Source organism: Pinus tabuliformis, chromosome 4_2 (assembly GCF_031772625.1).
Source record: "Pinus tabuliformis cultivar Carrire ecotype Pingquan chromosome 4_2, CPIR1, whole genome shotgun sequence".
Taxonomy (NCBI): Eukaryota; Viridiplantae; Streptophyta; class Pinopsida; order Pinales; family Pinaceae; genus Pinus; species Pinus tabuliformis.
The window spans coordinates 868,817,067-868,839,899 of NC_142304.1; the positions used below are offsets into that span (position 1 = coordinate 868,817,067).

A 22,833-nucleotide genomic window follows, 5' to 3' on the forward strand; every position below is an offset into this window, starting at 1 on the left:
AAAAATTAAATTTTGATTTGCAAATTTCTAACTTGTTTCCCTTCTTGGAGTGTATCTTTTCAAAGACACTCCAATTGCTCTTTCACCTCAAAGAGCTACAAGTTTTATTTAACACTTCAATGGCATTTTTTCGCAACTGTGGGACTCTTTACCATAGTTTTCCCACCAAATATCTACAACAAATAAATGGAAAGGATTCAAATTTCAAAGGAAAGACGATGAACTTTATATCGTCAATTTTAGCAACGTCACTATAGTTTAGGATTGTCTCGCGCATGGTTTTAAAAATCGGAATCAGTGACTGGACCTGTCCACCTAATAAACTGGGTTTCAAACCGGAATCGGTCAAATCGGGACTAGTTAGATCTCAATGAACTGGTTTAAAAAAACACATGAAATAATTATTTTTTTGTTGGAAAAAACTATTTTTAAGATTTAAAACCATATTTCCAAACAAATATTCACAAAATATGCAAAGTTTGCTCATATATATGCCATGTAAAGGTGAATATATCAAAATGACACCAAGCGTAATACATATCAACAACAAAATATATAATTACTGAGGCTCTAAATGGACTCTAGAGTTCGAAAACAAAGCCTACAAACTATGGGGCCACTAGCCTACAACAAATCAACATATATGATATTAGTGATCAACACTATCACTTGAAACTTCTCATCACGATCAAACTTAGTTGGTGGAGTCTCGACTCCCAAACTTTCCCGCTGCTTGAGTCACATACTTCTATATTGGTTCAGTGACTCGAGTCTCAAACCTCTGAAGGTATTTTGCCCTAATATGCCCTATTACTTCTTTTGGTGCTCCACATGGCTTTACATGGCCTCTTGTCCCAGCCAAGTGTTGCTTGAACTTGTTAATACCAGTGTTTTAAAAACCGTTTTTAAAAACCGGTTACCGGTCTAACCGGTCGGTTAGCAAGCCCGCCGGTCTAAACTGGCCAAAAAACCCGGTTTAAATGCCGATTTCTCCATTTTTTTGCCCTAACCGGTGAAAACCCGGTTTAGGACGGAGCCGGCCGGTTTGTAACAAACCGGCCGGTTCCGTCCTAAACCGGCCGGTTTTAGGCACACCCACCATAAAGTTAAAAAATACATATTTTTCACTGTGTTTGAGGGGTTTTGGGGGGGAACTAAGGGTGTTTCAACCCTAACAATGTTGGCAATTAATGGTAATGTTAAATTCTTAAAGTAAAAGTGACATTTCCTTTAATTTTCATTTTCATCCTTTTACTTAAATTTTTAACATTACCATGAAATGACTCAGGATGTTTGAGAGTGGTTTCGACCTCATTAGATTTCATATGGAGAAACTAGAATTTTAGATTTCACTCAAAATTCAGCAGACTTAATGGTTTTCAGGATTTCATGGTTTGGGGGTAAACAATAAATGCAATTAGAGCTCCAAATGATGAGAAAAACTCCTGATCTAGATCCCATTGTGTTGGACGATATTGATCCAACATCAGAATGGGTGGAGGAGACTGAAGAACCTGTGTTTGAGGCTGATTTTGATATCGACATGGCTTTGGCAGGGGATGAAGCAGATTATGTGGTGGCATCAAAACCAGGATCAATAGCGGCATCAAGGAAAGGCAAAGAACCAATGGAAGGCACTAGTCATGCAGGTCGACAAACTCGTGCTTCCATTAGGTCCACTTCTATTGTCATTGGTGGCATTGATACTGAGGTTGCAGATCAAGCTGAGGCATCCTCAGACTCTGAAACAGATGATGTTTATGTAGCTCCTGATGATGATCTTGTGTCTAGTGGTGGTGATGGACTTGATGATTGATCATGTGTACACTGTAGACTTGTAGTAGGCCAATGGCCTCATAGCTTGCAACATTGTTTCTGGACTTTATAGGCCATTTAGAGCCTCATTTCTTATGTATTTTGCTATTTTGTTGATGATATGTATTGTACTCATTGCCATTTTGATATATTCACCTTTACATGGTATATAAATGAGCAAACTTTGCATATTTTGTCTCTATTGGCTTGGAATCATGGTTTTACATCTTAAAAATAATTTTGTTTCATTAAAAATTAATTATTTAATGTATTTTTTAAAGCCGGTTCGTTTAGACCAAACCAGTCCCGGTTAGACCGGTTCCGGTCGGTAAACCGGTTCATTAGGTGGACCGGTCCGGTCACTGGTTCCGGTTTTAAAAACATTGGTTAATACCCCCTCCTGTAATAGATTTTTGGCAATATTTGTAGATCATTTTGCCATCAATCATATCACATTGAGCCCATGCAGTATCTTTGGCTTTTGGAGGCATGATGACTACTACTTAGCTCAAACTCTTTGCTGTTCCATTACTCAGCAAAAACTCAACTCTCCAAGCTCCCAATCAAACTCACAAAAAATTCAAATGAGATGTGTGAGACAAATGGGAGGGGTAAGCTCCTTTTAAAGGCTTGGAGAGGGTGTTTTTGGAGGGAAACAACCCTTATTTTCCCTCCAAAATACCTTGGAACTTTCTTAAACCGCACTGTGTGGGTCCGCCGCGACCTTGGCAGTGAACCAATGGGTTTAGGATGAAACTGGCTGATTTGACCATAAACCTGCCGGTTGCATTTAAACCAACCGGTTAGGGCCGATTTTTTTGAATTTTGGACAAAGAGGAGGCCTGAACTGGGTTTTTGTGCCGGTTGACCCGGTCGGCCAATGAATCAGCCAGTTTGATCGGTTTCCGGTTCAAGCTGATTGGTTTTTAAAACTATGGTCTCGCGATAGATAGGAAATTATCACGATGATTTCATTTTTTGCAAATTATTGTGATAATATCGATGATATTATTGGCAACCTTCATTTTTGCAATAATATTGTGATATCTCGTATATTATCGCGATATGCAACACTGATTTAGGCTAAATGGAAATGGCTTGGAAACATTTTAGTTTTTGGATGCAACTTGAAAATGTTTTAGTGTTGTTTCCAAGTTATATTCCCCTCATTTTAGTTTCCAAAATGGGAAATGGTGTATCCACTCCCAACGACTTTCCTAGAGTTTCTAGTAACTTAGCCTCCAATCCTAGCTCTCCAACTCTTGCATTAACACAAGCACTAGGACCTCCATGGAACGTCAAGGTTACAATGTACAAATTTGTTTCCAAGTTCAAGACTTCACAATTGCATAAAAGAAACCTCTCCTAGAACATCCAAGATGTGTCTCTCTTCTTCATGTCTTCTCCTTGGGTTTACATCACAAGCCTTAGTGTTTTTCTTTCTACAAGACTTCTCCACTACAATTACAATAATGATGTGCTAACAAAAACTCTCTCCTCCCTTTATGTATGCAATAGGTGAGGGAGGCTAAAATAGAACAAGGATTAATGTCCATAAAAGTAACCAACAAGGCTACCTCAAATTGAGTGCTCTACATTACAAGGATGTGCAAGTATCATACTGATGTTATTCCAACCCTCAAGATGAAATGCCCTCCAAACACGATTGTGCTAGGGATCAATGCCCCTCCTCCAGGATGGTGCACTGTCTAATAGGTTGTCAGTGCATCTCTACCTTGTCCACAATGGTTCAAGTGTTGTCATGTAATGTGTTTCTCCAAATTGTGAGCCACACGTACTCTTATGTGCCCAATGCTTCTCCATGTGTGCCAATGTGATTACCATTCTCCAATACTTGTCTTCACATGTGTTTGGGTCCACAACCAACCTCCCATGAAGTATGTGTTGGATAATGTAACTAGTGTCGGTCTTCATACTGTAATATAATCTATCACTGATGTATTTATTATATTTATTTTTAGTCAAATCATGTTTTTCATGCTTATCGAGTCAAAAGAGTTGAAAATAAATTATTTTGAGTCAAAGAAAAATGTACTTGAGTCATGTCCCATTTGGACATTCCTAAGAAAAGTATTATGAATTTTATATTAAGTCAAAGTCCACCAAAATAGACAAAGTCGCCCTCCTTGGAACAAGTCAACCTGGGCCTCCAAGAGCCCCCTGTTCGACCTCCTGATCTACTATAGATTAGAGGCAAGTTTGACCCAATTGAAGATCATCCATACAACCTACAAGATACATCTAATTTCTGAACATTGACAAGTTTTGGACAGTTTGACTATTGTTGACTTTGACTAGAGTTGGTCAGTTTTGGAGGTGACTTGGAGGAAGGCATTTTGGTGGCAATTTTTGTTGAGAAAACTAGGGAAAACATAAATTTTAAATGTTTTCTCTTACTACATTGACAATTCTTGTGATATTAGATTAGTCCATCATCACTATTATTATGTTGTGTTTTATCACCAAGACAATGCCAATAAAGAAGATCACAATGCAAAACAGGAACACCAGAAATAGGCTCCATGCCAGAGAAAAACCCCTCCATAGGGGAAAACCCATAAACTTCTTTCCTTATAGAAATTCAAGGAAGACTTCCAAGACCTTCGATCAAGATAACTCACCAAGTGATAGGCCAACCACACATACAACAATGCTTCTGTCTTGAACTCGGTCTGCTGTTCTTTTCTAGTCCAAAGTCTGAACAGAGATAGTATCCTTCCCACACATGCGAGTTTGCCACATAAAGAATTTTATGCCCAAACCAAACAAGACCACCTCCTTCTTCCTCACTACCCTTCTCCTTTTTCTTGCTCTGAAATTTCCTTAGACTTTTTAAGAGTGCGAATTGCTTGAGTGTATTCAAGGAGGTTGAATACCTTTTCCTTATATTGTCTCTTGATGGGGTGCAACTGTCTCTAGTGGGATCGACTTGGTGGGCTAGCCGACCCATCACTTGGTAGTTTCTAGAGCTTTTTACATACACAAATAATTTCTTTTACATTGATTCAAGAGCCCTCCAAGTGAATTTACATCATGACCTTGACTTTGACATTGTCAAAACCCTAGAGCACACAATGGGTGCTAAACCTAAGACAAAATAATCAATGAGCAAGAAACCCATTCTTGCATAATAATTTTCTTTTGCAAAATACAATTTTCTTTTGACAAGTACTTTGATTACATCAAGTCATGGTATATAGACAATTATGAAGATCAAAGCTAGTTACCATTTTCAACAGTTTTGGGTCTTGGAAATCTCATTTCATATTGAATTTCCATGACATTCGAGAATCTGGTTTAGGTCTTAGAAAATCTCAAATACAAACATACCCAAATGCCACAACAATACTACTTTGCACAGCGGAAACAATAGCAGTGAATCAACTCATACACAAGACACGATTTTTCAACCCAACTTTGTTATATTAACAATCTTTAATACAACAGTCTAGGGCTCCCGAACCATTGCCCTTGATACAGGATAAATAGGGCTTGGTATCAGCAACAACTATGATAACCAATCAGCTCTGAACAAAGTACAACCGACCTACTTCTATTGGCACACATTCACAGTACTTTCAGTCCACGTACCTTGAACATTTTTGCTGGTCCTTTAGCTTCCAATCTGCAGCTCCTGAATCTGCCTCTATCAGTGAGCACAACCCCTTTAGGTCATTGAACTTGGCTCCAAACAATACTGCCCTCTAGTTGCTCCTTCGTCCTTCAAGTGATCGCTACATAGGGTCTTTGATCAGTGGTTCACAGCTCCATTTGTGAACAGCTATTTGGTCTGCCCACTTCTACTACTTAGCTGCTACAATGATGGCAAATCTAGGGCTTGGAGGCTGCCCACTCTCACTGAAGAAGTCCTTCTCTGCATAATGAACAAGGGCTGAATCAACTGCTCTCTTGGCTGCCCTTTAGCCCTTCGAAGGACCAACCCTTGAGCTCAAATACTCTGCCTCTCCTACTAGATTTGATATCCTTCACAAATGCTGGACTTACGGAAAACTGACACCTACTAACCGCCCGCCAATCAATACTTAAGATGCCAATGCAATCTGTCCCAAATCTGGACCTCATCACCTAGCAACAACGATCAATTATAGGAGGAGAACCATCATACCTGGGACGTCATAATCTGCCCACAAATTTTGGATCTGTGCATGCACTAGGATCTACAATTTCAGCCCTAGTTAGGGCTGTTGTAACAGCTGCTACAGCCGAGCCCTCCAAACTCGGCTTCAATCTGCCTTTAAAACCTTTGCTTGGCCCTCTTTTAAAAGCCTTTCACCTTCACTACCGTTGTGATAACTCGAACCTTTTTCCGATGCTTTGTTAGGCCTAACGACCCTCCAAATCCAAGCTTTACGAGCTCGGCTTCCTTCCTAGAAATGCACAGAACCTGCGACTTGTCCATAAGAGAGAACACTCCAAAGCATGCACAATCCTGCCCAAAATTAGTCCTCCAACCCTCTTTCTCAACTCGGCATAGTCCAATCATGAAAGAGATACCAAAACAACTCCTCTTCAACTTCGAATAGACACCTAGAGGCTGCGGCCAAATCTCAGAGCTCCTTCACCTTAGATGAGTTGCACTTATGATGTGCTAAATGAAGTTTTAACTCTCTTTCATTTACATGCTCTTATGGGGAACGACTAGCCCTCTTCTAGGGCTCTCCTAAAGCAAAGTCGACCTGAACTTTTGCCAAATTAACCTACTGCACATAAAGAAAAAATTCTCTCTCATTTGACAAAGTTTCCCTTGGCTTTCTTAGTAGCCCCTTGCTCCATTAAGCGTGCCACACATGCTCCAAGGGTCAAATCATCAAAATACATCTTGGTTTCGTGCCCACCACTTTGGGTACAAATTTCAAAACCCATCTCTTAGGTACTTAGCCCACAAATGAATTTTGTGGTGCCAACTCACACAAGCCCAGTACCCAGGGCTGTGGTGTATCTCCCAAGCTACAAATTTCAACATTTTGATCTGATTCTATCAGAGAAGGATTGTTTGGTTTTCCCCTAGCTTAGAGCCTAATTTTTGTGACTCTTGCTTATTTGTGATCTCTATATTTTCCTGGAAGACTGAATAATATATAATTGCTTGATGAAGAAAACTTAACAAGTAATAAGAAGAGGATAATATTCAGAAATAATTATCAAGAAAGGGAAGTCAATCATAATCTACATTCTACTTGGTTTCTCAACATGGTTTCAGAGCTAAGGTGAAGGAAGGAAGATCACACTCTTGAAGACGCCATTGAAGTAGCAGCTCTCCCTCAAATGAGCATTCCTCCAAGTCTCTGTGTCTAACACTTCTAATCTAATGACAACTATTTGCAAGGAAAACAACAAGCTTGAAGGTGCATCTGACTTTAATGCTTGGAAAAAGAGGATTGATTTAGACCTAAGAGAAAATGAAGTCATGGAATTTGTTGAAGGCAAAGTTCCACCACTAGATAAAAACAATGCTCAAGAAGTGACCAAATACAACAAGGGAGAAGCTAGAGCTCAAAGGATTCTATTTGAATCCATCAAAGATAATCTCATGACCTTCGTTTCAGAATTGTCTACATCCAAAGAAGTTTATGATACTTCGGTGAAATTGTACTCCATCAACACAACAGGTCACAAGATATCCTTACGAAATCAACTCTATCAAACAAGGATGACAAAAGAAGATACTATAGCTTCATATTTCATGAAGATATCAAAGATTAAAGACCAACTTCAAGAAGTTGGTGAGCATATATCTAATTCAGAAATGATTACCGTTGTAATCAATGCTTTACGTATAGAATGGGATGGTTTTGCTGGAGGCATTTATGCTAGAAAAGAAACTCCTACTTTTGAAGAATTATGGGCTCAATGTACTCTAGAAGAAACAGGACTAAAGGCAAGAAGCAATACTCAAACTGTCAACGAGAACTCTCAAGCCTTTACAATTAGATCAAAGAAGATATTTGAAAAGTAGAAGAAAAACAAAAATGCTGGTAGCATAAACAAAGACATGTCCAAAATCCAAGACAAATTTTCCTAAGAATCCTAGGAACAACAAGAGGAAGGAAAGACATGGACCATCAATAGCTGAAGATGAGGAAGCTCCAAAGAATATGAAGGAAGAAAATCCGAAGGATCTCTACTATTGAAGATCACTATGGTTGGTGTAACTTGCATTCATCCTTACACCAGGTTTGAAGTTTACTTTTTCGTAGAAGATAGTCAACATAATCATGAAAGCTAGTAGATGTGGATTTGCAAATAGAAGTCTGTTTAGAAGGAAGCTCTCATAGTAAAGAAGATTCTGACAGAAATATCATAGAAAGCAGTTGCATGGTAGAAACATTTGAAGAGGAGTTGGTTGATGACAAAGGCTATCTAGATCTTGACAACAGATGTAGGAATTGGAATATACAAGTCTGGAATGAAGGAGCATGCAACATTTTTTATCCCAATGCATCTCATCGTAGGACAAGAACATCTGATCTGGTCGCAGCCTATAGAAACCAATCTAAAAGTGAAGAGATGGGCAAATTCTTGGTATCTCTTGTGATCTGATTGTACGAGATTAGGTAGAGTGCTGACCGAATTTAGAAGGCAGTTCTGGGCATAAGTTTGGACAAAATTCTCTGTGTAGAGGCTGTAGTCATTTCTGTGCATTGCAGGTATGACATCTCTCTGTTTCAAAGGGCTGAGAGACCTAGAAGAGAGCTGGATCCAGGCTGCATTCACCTAGAGCACTAGCGCAGGAAGAAAAGCGCAGGATTTAAGGAGGTTTAGAGGTTGAGAACAGGGCTGAAGTACTGCTGTACAGGTGCCCTAACATGGGCCAAGAAACCTCAAGGATATGATCAGGACAGAGGCCTAGAAGGGAAGAAGAAGACTGTTGTTCAATGGTATATTGCGTTGTCTTCCCAAGGTGATGGATGCTAGGTGATGTAGGGCCAATTTGGACAAGTGGTATAGCAGCTTATGTACAGGTGTTAGAGGGATGTTAGAAGTTGCTTGTAGAAGCCTAGTACAGTGGACAAAAGGGTAGATTTGTCACTATGTGTGGACAAACTAGTGAAAACTTTTGGAGCTAGAGGGCAACCAAGAGGGCTACTTATCAAGCCCTAGTTCATTGAGCTGCAAAAAGGTCATCTTCAGTGATAAAAGGGCAACTAGAACGATGATTGCCTAGAAACTCCGTTTTCATGGAAGATTCTAGAGCATGATGTTGATAGGGAGCCGAGAAGCTACAACAGATCTCCATGGAAGAATAGGTAGCTGATGTAAGGGAAGTATGAGTACTTCTAACACAACCTTGGGCTTGTAGATATCTCCTCACTGTTTGAGAGGGAGTGAGGATGGATTTCTCCTCCCAGGTTAAGAGGGAGTGTGGTTAGACACATGGTTCTCCTTGTGTCATGTATTGTGACAAATTAGGATTAATGCCCTAAGTCAAGTACATGGACATGGATAAGGAGAATGGTGGATTGGATAAGCATTTTCGACATACATTCTTGAGTCAAGTGCATGGACTTGGATAAAGAATGGTCCAGGGGATAGAGATTTCCTTGAAGGAAATGGTCCAGTGGAGGACATACTCTGGTGATCCTAGGTGGAGTATGTGCCTTGGAGAGGCAGTGTGGTGTCCTATGGAATGCCTCCCAGCATTGTGCTCTGATCTTGTGGAGAGATAGAGCATACCTGTCAAGGCCTTGTTATTGTGACAATGCCGGTTATGATGATGCTATCATCATTGACACTCATCAATTTGGATCCTTTCTTATATGAATATTTTAACTTGAGATTATCCTGTTGTGTCGTTATGAATACCTCCCTAGTTAAGAGGGAGTGTTGGAGTATGTAACTAGTGTTGGTCTTCATAATGTAATATAATCTATCATTGATGTATTTATTATATTTATTTTTAGTCAAAGCATGTTCTTCATGCTTATAGAGTCAATAGAGTTAAAAATAAATTAGAGTCAAAGAAAAATGTACTTGATTCATGTCCCATTTGGACATTTGTAAGAAAAGTATTTTGAATTTTATATTGAGTCAAAGTCCACCAAAATGGTCAAAGTCGGCCCTCCTTGGAACAAGTCGGCCTGGGCCTCCAAGAGCCACCTATTCGACCTCCTGGACAGCTATATATTAGAGGCAAGTTTGACCCAATTGAAGATCTTCCATTCAACCAACAAGATACATCTGAAATCAGCGAAGAAGATGAGTAATGGCAAGTCAAAAGTGAGAGAAGGACGAAGTTAACAGCAAGAAGAAAATACAAGTTTGACCGAAATTTTGACTTTGGAGCCAGCTCGCATGTGTGACTGTGATTTCTGTGAAAAGGGCCGAATTTTCTGATGTTCCCACAGGGCCATATTTCGGCTTCCTACTGCAGGTCTGAAATTTCTGAACGTTGACCAGATTTGGACAGTTTGATTATTGTTGACTTTGACTAGAGTTGACCAGATTTGGAGGTGACTTAGAGGAAGGTTGGACTTGACATTTTGGTGGCAGTTTTGGGTCTTGGTCTTGGAAATCTCATTTTGATCTAATTCTATAAGAGAAGGATTGTTGGGTTTTCCCCCTTGTGGGGTTTTGCCCTGGCTTGGAGCCTAATTTTTGTGTCTCTTGCTTCTTTGTGATCTCTATATTTTCCTGGAAGACTGAATAATTGTATAATTGCTTGATGAAGAAAACAAGTAATAAGAAGAGTGATAATATTCACAAGTAATTATCAAGAAAGAGAAATCAATCATAATCTGCATTCTACTTGGTTTCTCAACAGTATGGCCCCCAACTCAAGCATCCTCAAGTCAAGTGTCTAACCTCCAAGGTGTATGTCACATGGTTTCATGCGCCTAGGGTTAAAAGCCCTTCTTTAAGTGCCTAGCACTCAGTACTCTTCCTCATAGGTAGGCACCTCTCCTAATTGAGCAACCAACTCCCCCATTATGTGCATCCAATGGATTAGTAATCATGCTAAGCAGGATAACAACATCCTAGGTAAGGATGCCATGCTAGCACTCTAACTCAGGTTAAGCATCTACCTAGATTGTGCCATCAGTGCCCAATATTTATCTCCTCTGTGTGAGGCCTGATGGGTTTGATTCCATCCCCATCCTTTCTAGACTGGGGTCCCTCTTTAACTTCTAATGTTAAAATTTAAGTTAAATGTCAAATGGAAGTAAATATAAATAAGGTGAATGTCAGCATTAAATTTGAGTAAAAGTCAGTGACACTTTCAAAATGGAGGACAAGTTATTTTTGTATGTCTGTTTTTTTGGGATTCCTTGGCATTTAAATGCGTTTTTTGGGTTTGAAACATGCCTTGTTTTGGCTGAAAGTCCATATTCAGTTCCAGTGCATGTTTCCAAATCATGAACGACACCAAAGAATTTTGAGCTGTTTCAAAATATGTTTACATGTTACCAAACGTTTTTGAATGGGAAACAAGGGGGGTGGGGGATTCCTGCATCTTAGTTCTAAACTTATTTAAAATATGCCTAAGAGCATTGCTGTCACATGAAATAGTGCTGTCCTTAATTTCTTAAGTTGGAAGGGTAGATTTGTGGTACAAGCTTGTCAATTCATCAACATCTTATTGTGTATTTTTATTAAGAAAAGGAAGTGAACATATGAATCAATTGACACAAATGACAAATCTGATTCTCGAAAATTCTTCTCTGATTTGTAGATCATGTTCTCATGGTGCTTTCTTTACATGGCTTTGGCTGGAGGTGTAGCTCAGTTGACATGCATTTAAATTTACCAGTTCTAAGAACAATTTGCATTTTATACATGTTTCTTAATTATCCTTCTTTTGGCAGGTCCCAATAGCACTGTACCATTAAATGGGTGGCCAATGACTGTGAGTATTATCAATATCATTCATGGATTGATGTTGTGGTTGATTTGATCTTTTACTTTACATGATGGTGTAGAAATGCTGGAAGATATGAAGATATGCGCCACCATTGCTATATTTCATTCAGTGATGATTTAGTATCCAATATTACTAACCAACTGTACAGAAGGTTAGTTGCACAATGCACAGTTGTGTACAAAATTTTAATAGCATTATGCTTGTTATCATGCAGGGTATGGACCAGCTTCATCCAAGTTTATTACAGGGACAGAAACCTTTTTTGCCATCACCCCAACATCTTCAACAATTTCAGCTCTTGTCTTCACAGCAACAGCGTCAAGTCTTGCTTCAGGCACATGCATCATCTCTCTCTCCTGTCCTTGGGGAAACGGATCCACGTAAATCTAAGTATTTGTGGCCGGATGGACCGACTGTTAAGGATGGTCAGCCACTTGGGAGTGATAGATCTCAAGGGCTGGGTTCTGAAATGCATGAGACTTCTATTGGAAGGGCAGCATTGCAAGATCAAAATGACATTATGTTCAAGGTTAGTTTTGTCTGGTTGATTCTTTTTTGTCACTAATCCAATTCCTTATCTAGCTTTATAAGCTTTCATCATTTATATATAGCTCTAGCACCTTTTGTTTAATTTAGTCGAAGATGGCCCAGATGACGACAGACCAGCAGCAGCCTTCGTTGTCACAACAACACTTGCAGCAGCAGCAGCAACTGCAACTGCAACAGCTACAGCAGCAGCAACAACAATATCAACAGGTGGTTACTTTTAAAAAAATAACATAATAATAAGTTGTTTGTGCAACAGACACAAATCTTGATAATTCTTTTCATGGTATTCATCTAGTGCTTCTTATGTATTGGGCTAGAATTTTATTCTTATTTAAATTACAATGGTGGCAAGACAGTTGCTTTTTTACAATAGCGATTAAGTACCATATTCATGTTTTTTTTTCTTGTTTCAATTTATGGCGATCTCATATCTACCTGTTTTTCATAAACAAAAGAATGCACTAAAAGGTCAGAGTGGAAGAAAAAGGAAGCTTCAATCTTCTTCAGAAGCAGCAAATAGTTCTGGAACTGGCAATACTCCTTGCCTTTCACGAAATTCAGCACCTTCAACTCCATCAGCTCATACACCTGGAGATGTGATGTCAATGGCTGGTACTTTACAACATAATAACAGTGCTAAGAATCTATTGATGTATGGATCAGACAGGACAGTTGGGCTTGCTTCTCCATCAAATCAGCTGGTTGGCACCTATAGCATTTATGAGTGTTCTAGAATTCTGGTTTTCTTGTGATTTTTTGTGTATGCCTATAGAATAATATAATGAATTTTAATATATTATTTATGGTATAGGTGGACATTGAGCATTTGGGTGAGGACTGTTCTCTGGATGAAAATGTAGAATCTTATATCTCTCATGATGGTGGAGAACAGAAAGAAAGTGTTTTAGATACTGTGAAGAGTAGTTCTGAAGGGCACAAAATGGGTCCCTCAAAGGGTATGTCGTAACTGAATAATCATTTTGGACACTTTGCATGGTTATGTTTTAACTTCTAAAATTCTGAGAAATATATATCTATAGTGTCGGTATGGTTTGACAGAAAAGTATCCAAATAATGTTATGGTTTAGTTGATTGGAAAAATTAGTGGGTTTCAACGTTCACTGCAATGACAGGCTATGTGGTCCTAAAAATTTATGATTAATTGTTTTCAGGGTTTACTTTCAATGAAGTAGGTTGCCTCCGTGCACACACTAGTAAAGTAGTTTGTTGCCATTTCTCTTCGGATGGAAAGTTGCTAGCAAGTGCTGGGCATGATAAGAAGGTGAGAAGCCAACTAAATCTGGGTTTGAAGAATGTCCCAGTGAAAGTGGTTCATCATATTTTTGATTGCTTTTATACCTGATCACCAACAAGATGCTTACTATTTAGTGGTGTTATTCTTTGTAATATATATATATAATCGCTTATGATTGCTCATTGCAGGCTGTTTTGTGGAATATGGATACTCTAAAATTGGAAAGCACTCTTCAGGAACACAATAATCCTATTACTGATGTTAGGTTCAGTCCAAACTCTACTCATTTGGCTTCATCCTCCTATGACAAGACTGTCCGAGTATGGGATGCTAACAATGTAAGTACCTGTTTCCCTGATGGTAACATCTCTCTGTATTGGTTTAGTTAGTTGTTGGTTAACATGCTTTCTTGATCCAAAGGAAAATACTATTGAGCAGTGAGCCCTCTATTACTTTTAAAATGACATATGTACTGTAGTTTTAAGAGCCTTCTAAAAACTATTTTTTAGCTCATGTTTTGAATTCTTATGTGTTGAATGGTTATTATGTTTTGAATTCTGAGCATTTTGACTTTACTTGCTAGAATCTAAACATATTATTGTGCCAGTTTGTTTTTACAACTTTTTAAATCATGTTTTATAGTTTAATAAGTGTTAATGTGCTTTTCGGCATATTATGCTAGGAAAGAGCATATGTTGATTGATTCAGACTATTATTTTTCTTAGAATTGTGATATGTACTGGATGATAGAGTGTGTCATTCTGTCTATCATGAATCATATTGTAATGTCCCTAAATTTTGGATTACCTGTGAAAAGTGTAATGAGGTTCGGTCTTCATAATGACACGTAATTATGAATTTATGTAATGAGATTTAAAGAAGAAAAATAAAATTATTGTATTGACTAGAGGAAGTAAAGGAGAGTAGTTCGAGATCAAGAAAGAAGTCGAGACGAGGAAGAGGTAGAGTATCAAGGTTAGTGACAAGGTTCGTGGGAGGATACTAGTGTCAGGGGTCTTTGTCATGGTCTTGGTATTCGTCAATTGGGGTCATCGTATTTATGGCAGCTGATATTTTTCTTGGATTCCTCTCTCCGAGAGGTGTAGGATTGATCTAAAGATCATCCGATTCCTACATGTATTTATGGAGATATGAATTTATTTGTATTATTTGACAATTTGTCAAGGTCGGCCAGCAGCAAATAACCCCAGCTCAACCTCAACGTTGCATTATAAATAAAGATCTCAAGTCATTTGTGACACACATCTCTTGTGATCTCTCTCCACTTGTTTGGGTTTGGTGGAAAGAGAGGTCTAGAGGGAGAGCCCTAGCCGCAGTCCTAAAGGAAGGAGATCTAGCCGCAATTCTGGAGAAGAGGCCATGCCCTAGCCACAGTCATAAAGAGCCCTAAAAGCAGTCTTGTGAGGAGGTCTGGCCACAGTTAAAAGGATACATCTATACGCAGTCAAGGGAGACATCAATACACAATCAAGGAGCCTTAGGCCGCAGCAAAAGGAGCCCTAAACGCAACTTGTATAAACCTGTTAACAGCGTGAGAGAGGCATGGGTTAAGGAACTGTTTGGGCATCCCTTTTGTAACTGTGTGAGGCTGTTTTCCTCTTACAGGAGGGCCAACTTAGAGGAGCTTAGGATCAGATCTGTTGGGGTATCATTGGAGGGACAAGGATAATGTTTATGCTGCCTGGAAGCTACAGGAAGACTGTGTGTTAGGCCACAGGCCATAACACCACAGTCAAGGATTGTTTATGGGTGTTTGAGGGCTTATATATATGCCCAGATCAACAGCATAACCAGGAGTTGTCCTAGGCTGTTTTGATGACTGTTGGAGGACTGTTACAATAGTGCTTGGTGCCCTAACCAGTCATCATGATGACAACAACAAATCTATTATTGACTGTGTCCTATTTCATGAAGCAGTGACAGCTAGTGCAGCAAGAAGACATCAGAGTTCTGGGAGATGTTTTGGGTCAAGGTTTGACCATGATTGGCTCAGTTTGCTGAACATCCTGTTGATACCATATGAATGATCTTCAGAGGAAGATTCTGTCCTGTGTGACCAGCATTGTCTTCTCTGGTCAAGTCTTTTCTACTGTTGTCATAAATATCAGTTTTGTATATTTGTACTATCTCTCTCTCTGCTGAACTATTGAAGAATATAAGAAGAATTGATCAAGGGTTTCCCCACATTGGGGTTTGTCCCTCGCTGGTGCCACATCTTGTGTCCTCTTGTCTTGGCTTGTCTTCTATTGTTTATGTTTATGTTCTATTTGCGTTTTACTATCATGCTAATGTGATTGCTAATCTGGATATTGATATTGGGCTAAGTAAGAAATTGAAGTAAATTTCTCTTAAGCATAGAACATACCCAAAATTAACATGGTATAGACCTCTCATACTGGTACCTTATGAGGACGACCTCTCTCTAACTGGTGCAGACCCTCTCATTTACAAACGTAAGAGGGAGTTGGATTCCGAATTTGGAATGGTGGACTGGAATTCTGTGACTACCCCAATGGAGCTTAACTTTAAGAAGTTATGTGGTAGTATTGCCAGACCTGAATTAGGATATGCCTCTGAGTTTCGTCAACTCATAGTAGCATTGATGTTCTTGGTGAACTCCTGTCCGGATATATGTTTTGCAGTTAGCATGTTGAGCCAATACATGGTTGAACCTCATCACTCACATTCGATTGGTGCCAAGAATCTTCGAAGATATATTTGGGGAACAATCTCTCAAGGATTGAGATACTCTGCTGGAAATGTGAGGCTACATTGTTATTCTGATGCTGATTGGACAGACAGTGTGGTGGATCGCAAGAGCACTTCTAGGTGCAACTTCTCTTTGGATTCTGCTTCAATGAGCAGGAAGTAGAAGTCGGTTGCTTTGAGCACCGCTGAGGCCGCTGAATACATAACTGCGAGTATGGCCTCTTGTGACGCTGTCTGGTTGAGGAAGCTCTTCATTGAGCTGTTTTGACATGTGCTGGATACCACAGTGATCCTCTGTGACAACCAGAGTGGGATCCGTTTATTAGAGGATCTCGTACTTCATAACCACTCCCAGCACATAGACATTAGGTACCACTTTATCCAGGATATGGTACAACAAGGAGCAACAAGGCTCCATCACAATGGGACTGATGTGCATATCGTCGATTTTCTGACGAAGCCCTTGGGAAAGGTCAAATTCTTGACTTTCTGAGAACGACTAGGAGTTGTGGAGAGACCCCTCTATTGAGGGTCCTGTATGATATGGATATTGAGCTTTGGGAGCACTGGGGGGCATGGGGTACTTCTTGAAGCAATGAGCAGCCATAGGGTGAGTGGTTCAGCCTTTCCCTAGTGGTTTGCTATGTATGTAGGATGAGTGGTTCATCCTTCTCCCGCTGAGACACAATCATAAGGTGAGTGGTCCAGCGACCAACCTTCCCCTAGTGATTTGTTGTGTACAGGGTGAGTGGTTCAACCTTCCCCTAATGATTTGTTGTGTTCAGGGTGAGTGGTTCAACCTTCCCCTGGGATACCCCATGGTGACATGTAGGCAGGATGTGTGGTTCATCCTTCTCCTGCTGAGACATTATACCCATGCAGACTGGGACTTATGGAAAGTACCTCTCATCTGGCCAATGAGCAGGGAAATGAGGATAGGGACCATAGTACTACCGATGGATGCATCATGTGCTACCGTACTACCTATGCTAGGATGATATTGATCTGGGATCAATTGGAACTGATTTCGGATTAGTAAGAGTGGTATGAGACACTCTCTTTATTTGGAATTGATTTCGGATCAGTGAGCGTGGTATGAGACACTCTTTTTGTTTGGAATTGATTTTGGATCAGTAAGAGTGGCAGAAACACTCCCTTTCGTCTGGGACTGACTTCGGGTCAGTATAGAATGGTATGATACATTCTCGATCACTTCTTCTTCTTCATAGTTCAGCAGAGCAGAGCAGAGTAGTGCAAGGCACTACATTGATGGCGAAGATAGTACAGATTGGTAGATGGATTAGCAGATGGAGTTCTCCCTATTTGAGAGGGAGTGTTAAAATTGGCAAGTAGGGCCAAACTCCATGTGGGTCATCTTATTTATGGCAGATGATATTTTTCTTGGATTCCTCTCTCCGAGAGGTGTAGGATTGATCTAAAGATCATTCGATTCTGACATGTATTTATGGAGATATGAATTTATTTGTATTATTTGACAATTCGTCAAGGTCGATCAACAGGCAAATAACCCCAGCTCAACCTCAACGTTGCATTATAAATAGAGAAGATCTCAAGTCATTTGTGACACACATCTCTTGTGATCCCTCTCCACTTGTTTGGGTTTGGTGGAAAGAGAGGTCTAGAGGGAGAGCCGTAGTCGCAGTCCTAAAGGAAGGAGATTTAGCCGCGATTCTAGAGAAGAGGCCATGCCCTAGCTGCAGTGATAAAGAGCCCTAAAAGCAATCTTGTGAGGAGGTCTGGCCACAGTTAAAAGGATACATCTATACGCAGTCAAGGCAGACATCCATACACAATCAAGAAGGAGCCTTAGGACGCAGCAAAAGGAGCCCTAAACGCAGCTAGTATAAACCTGTTAACAACGTGAAAGAGGCATGGGTTAAGGAATTGTTTGGGCATCCCTTTTGTAACTGTGTGAGGCTGTTTTCCTCTTATAGGAGGGCTGACTTAGAGGAGCTTAGGATCAGATTTGTTGGGGTATCATTGGAGGGATAAGGATAATGTTTACGCTGCCTGGAAGCTATAGGAAGACTGTGTGTTAGGCCACAGGGCATAACATCACAGTCAAGGATTGGTTATGGGTGTTTGAGGGCTTATATATATGCCTAGATCAAGAGCATAACCAGGAGTTGTCCTAGGCTGTTTTGATGACTGTTGGAGGTCTGTTACAATAGTGCTTGGTGCCTTAACCAGTCATCATGATGACAACAACAAATCTATTATTGACTGTGTCCTATTTCATGAAGCAGTGACAGCTAGTGCAGTGAAAGGACATCAGAGTTTTGGGAGATGTTTTGGGTCAAGGTTTGACCATGATTGGCTCAGTTTGCTGAACATCCTGTTGATACCATATGAATGATCTTCAGAGGAAGATTCTGTCCTGTGTGACCAGCATTGTCTTCTCTCGTCAAGTCTTTTCTACTGTTGTCATAAATATCAGTTTTTTATATTGGTGCTATCTCTCTCTCTGCTGAACTATTGAAGAATATAAGAAGAATTGATCAAGGGTTTCCCCACATTGGGGTTTGTCCCTCGCTGGTCCCACATCTTGTGTCCTCTTGTCTTGGCTTGTCTTCTACTGTTTATGTTAATGTTCTATATGCATTTTACTATCATGCTAATATGATTGCTAATCTGGACATTGATATTGGGCTAATTAAGAAATTGAAGTAAATTTCTCTTAAGCATAGAACATACCCAAAATTAACTTCTTGGGATTCGTCAATTGAAGACTAATAAGGATAATTTTGATCGGGGTTTCCTCTCAATAGGTGAGAGATTTTGGCCCTGGCTGACAAGCCTACATACTGTATATTGGTAATTGTCTTGATGAAAAGAACATAATAATAATATAATGAAGAGAAGACTATAAGCTAAAAGGTAAAAGTATATCACAAGCAATTATTAAGCAGAGAAATTTTTTAACTCCTTATGCCCTAGATTTCTCAACAACCTGGTGAGGTGGTTAGGAGGGATTTCCAGAGCTTGTGTCAGCCTGGTCATAGGAGTGGGATTACTCCATTGGTGGGCTCAAAGGGTTTTTAGAGGAGTTCTAGGGGTCTGATTGGGAGTGCTTACAATATTTCATCATCAAGATCAATTCTGCACAATGTGCACTTGGTTCCGTTGCATTTCGATGATTTCTGTAAAACAAAGTTATTAATGGGCATACTTTAATTAATTATGCTTAAGGTGTTGTTTCAGGGTAATTACTTAGAGAAACACCTTAGTGTAATAGCTCATTGGAATTAGGGTGAAAATATCTACAGGGTAGGATGATGAAAAGGGGCTTTGGGTGGCCAATGTGACCACAGAGTCAAATTAAACATTTTTCGGCATTGAAAGTGACTTTAATTAGTTTATAAAAGTCACTTTATTAAATGAAGAAAAGAAAAGTGCTTTTAATACTTAATTGGAGGGAAAAGGTAAGTGGGTTATTAAAAGGGAAATGAGGGGGTCGCTCCTCATTCTTTCACTTGCATTTTTAGAAAAAGAGCTCTAGGAGAGTTTTGAAGAATGATTTTAGGGTTTGAGAAACCCTACCCGCCATAGTTGGTTTCAATGTTGAAACTATAAACATTAACTAGTTCAAGGAGTGAAATCAGAGGTGAATCTATGAAGAGCCAAGTATCCAAGACCAAATCTGACCAAGCCTTACTCAGGGAAAGAGATTCGATCTAGTGATTAAAGGACTATTTTAGAGGATCAAAGTACCATTGTTTGCTGTGGTTTCAGGGTCGACTTCCTCTCTGAAGTAGGCTCGAATGCCTTCTCTGCTAATAGGTGATATTTGAGTCCCCTTGCTAGTTGGGTTGGCCCTATGTCTGTGAGCCGAGTTAATAAATATTTGCTGGCCGAGTCTCCTTGTAATACTAGACGAATACACCTCTAGAGAAAGCACAAACTCATACCTCATTTTCGCTAGCTCAATACATTGTGGGAGAGGGTCGGGATTTGCTGTAGCTCAAGAGGCCGAGTTCTGGGTTGAATGTGACCATGTCTTCCCACAAAGAGGGCCGAATCTTCATTCTTGTGCTGATCACGTGTATTGGGAAAGACATTGGGAAAATATGGATTTCTCTTTGTGTATATTAATGCTGCTGTGAGTTTTGTCCCTGGGACTGCATGCCATTTCAAAGACAAATTTTGGGTTGTATTGCTGGATGTATAAAGGCTGAACTTAAGGAAGAGGCTGGATTGATAAGCTGGGCTAGTAAACCGGGTTCTATTATTCTATTCTCTTCCCATACCCAGCTGCAATTAAATCCAAAGAAACAATGTACTTTCTAGAATCCATTTTCTTGTGATATTGTGTTGATATTATGGCTGTTGATGCTTAATCTTGTTACTATTCAGACTTGTATCAACTTTTTTTTTTTTTTGGTTTATTTTTGAGCTTATATAAAGAAGGCATGGTTGTTACAAAGCATTTCCATGTTATGTGAGGGTCATTGTGCATGTTATTTGAAGTAAAAATTGTGCAAAGTGCAACTACAACAACTAGTAGCCAAATTGCTTGATAGAAAGCACCACTAAAAAACTCAATATAAACTCATAAATTTATTGAAGAATATAAGGATTTTCCAGGAGGGAATCTTATAGTGGTATCAGAGCATGTTCTTGGACAACTATTGGGTTAAAAGGGCAAATTATAACAAGGAAAAATGCTTCCAAGTCAAGAAGTACTGTTTGCACAAAATAATGAAAATTATGACAAAACCTTTGCAAAGATAATAGAGCACATGGAAGCATGGGTATGATCAAAAGCAACAAATAAAAAGGGTAATAACGGATCCAAAGATGAAAAAGTAGTTAAGGACCAAGAAGCAAGGATTGAAGGGCAGACAAAGGAGAGTAACAGTTCAAATAGAAATAGGAGAAAGGTACTAAGTTCTAACTGATATAGAAGAGACAACTCCTATAGTTGAAGGGGAAGACCATGACCAAACCTTCCAAGACAAATTGGGAACAATCACACCTACTGAAAATGAAGCTATCTCAAATTCACTTCAACAGGTTGGTACAAGAGTTTGGGATGAAGGAGTGTCAGAAATTGCTACAGAATGCTTGCCGTCACTTAGCGAGCTGTTGGATTAGATGATGAGTTCAAATAAAATCTCGAGGCTGCGACAATTGACGATGATTTCCAAGAGGTGTTGATAACACACAGGTAGTCGATGGTGCAAACACAAACCAATCAGTTGATGAGGTAGATGTTGGTCACAAGCCTAATTATGCCTATAACTTGGAAACCAATTGAAGATGAATGCAAAGAAGATCAGGGCAACCATGAGGTATTTTGATGATACACAGACATTGGTTGTAGATTATTGTTGCAGAAGTGAAATGACACATGGAATTTTGGAGGAGAGTCTTCACTTGCAGATATTCAGTCTCTTAGAAAGGCATTGGTAGAGATGAAACCTAACTACCTACACCTCCCGTTAGACAGAAATTGCCTACTCATGCTTGTTGAGATATATCATAATGCGCTAGTAGGGAAAGAGGAGGAAGTTCACAGGCTTATGAGCTTGAGATTTCCCCCGAGTGCTTGAAGAGCACTCAAATGGTTCTTCAAGAATCAGAGTTGCAGGTCGAGCAACTTTTTATGGAGTTGAATTGTGTACGGTCTTCTATGGAAATCATCACATAAGAGGTGTTAGAGGCACAAATGATTTGATAGAGGAGTCCCCTGTGATAGTGGAGCATGAGGAGCACTTGGATGAACTGGCACTTGTGGAGAGGTATGTTCCAGAGGTTTCTGATTATACACCCACAAGATGTGGAGACAATTATACTTTAGATGAGGATACAGCCATCTGGGATGGAATTTGTATGCCACTAGACATAGTAGTATATGGGGATGATGTTCTTACCACTTATGTATTGGGCATAGGAGCCATTGAGGATTGATGCAATAGTGATATCCCCATTCGCATGTGAGGAGTGTGCCACTTAGCTCTACTACGACAGAGGAGATATGATTCACACCATAGTCGGTCCACTAGCAGGGTGGCAAACACATTGGCACATACGGGATACCATACTGTACAAGGTGCGTCAGCAACAGATAGTGATACCTAGTGGGGTACAAAGATATGCCATGGTGTGCGTAGGTGCAAAGGAGTACGATGGTGCATGGTTTTTTACAATGGTGTATGGTGCTGCATGGCGGGACTTGGAGCATTGCTTTCGGGGAGACCGATTGATTGGGACATCAGGAATACCAGTAGGCCTGGCTTACCCAGGATGGATGAGTGTCAGGGAGTGTTGCATTCCTTGAAGATTGATCTTCGATTGGAACATCACTTGATCAGAGTCGAGGAGTAGGATACTCGTAGGACTACCTTTGGGTATCCATATGGGTCCTTGATCATGCCCTTGGGATTGACCCATGCATCTGTCACCTTCCAATCCTGCATACTATTGCAGAGGCTTCTGCTATTGTTCTTCGTTGCTCATATCACATATAACAGGACACATGGGGTCACCTAAGACAGTTGGGCGAGACACACTACATCGTGGATAGGATAATGACTTCCCAGTTGAGGCAAATGGTGAGAGC

The 22,833-nt window shown here is 39.9% G+C and overlaps 1 protein-coding gene across 4 annotated transcripts in view; it reads left to right on the plus strand.

Moving 5' to 3' along the window:
* Positions 1–22,833, plus strand: part of LOC149172415 (transcriptional corepressor LEUNIG-like) — a 192,606-nt gene that overhangs the window by 49,193 nt on the left and 120,580 nt on the right. For 3 of the 4 annotated variants that reach the window (XM_089424314.1, XM_089424315.1, XM_089424316.1), the window contains exons 9-15: positions 11,661–11,701; positions 11,931–12,245; positions 12,353–12,472; positions 12,721–12,966; positions 13,077–13,221; positions 13,438–13,547; positions 13,709–13,858. In XM_089424314.1, coding sequence (XP_089280440.1) covers positions 11,661–11,701; positions 11,931–12,245; positions 12,353–12,472; positions 12,721–12,966; positions 13,077–13,221; positions 13,438–13,547; positions 13,709–13,858 — 1,127 coding nt within the window. The remainder of the gene's footprint in view (positions 1–11,660; positions 11,702–11,930; positions 12,246–12,352; positions 12,473–12,720; positions 12,967–13,076; positions 13,222–13,437; positions 13,548–13,708; positions 13,859–22,833) is intronic. The other variant, XM_089424317.1, reaches the window with a different exon arrangement.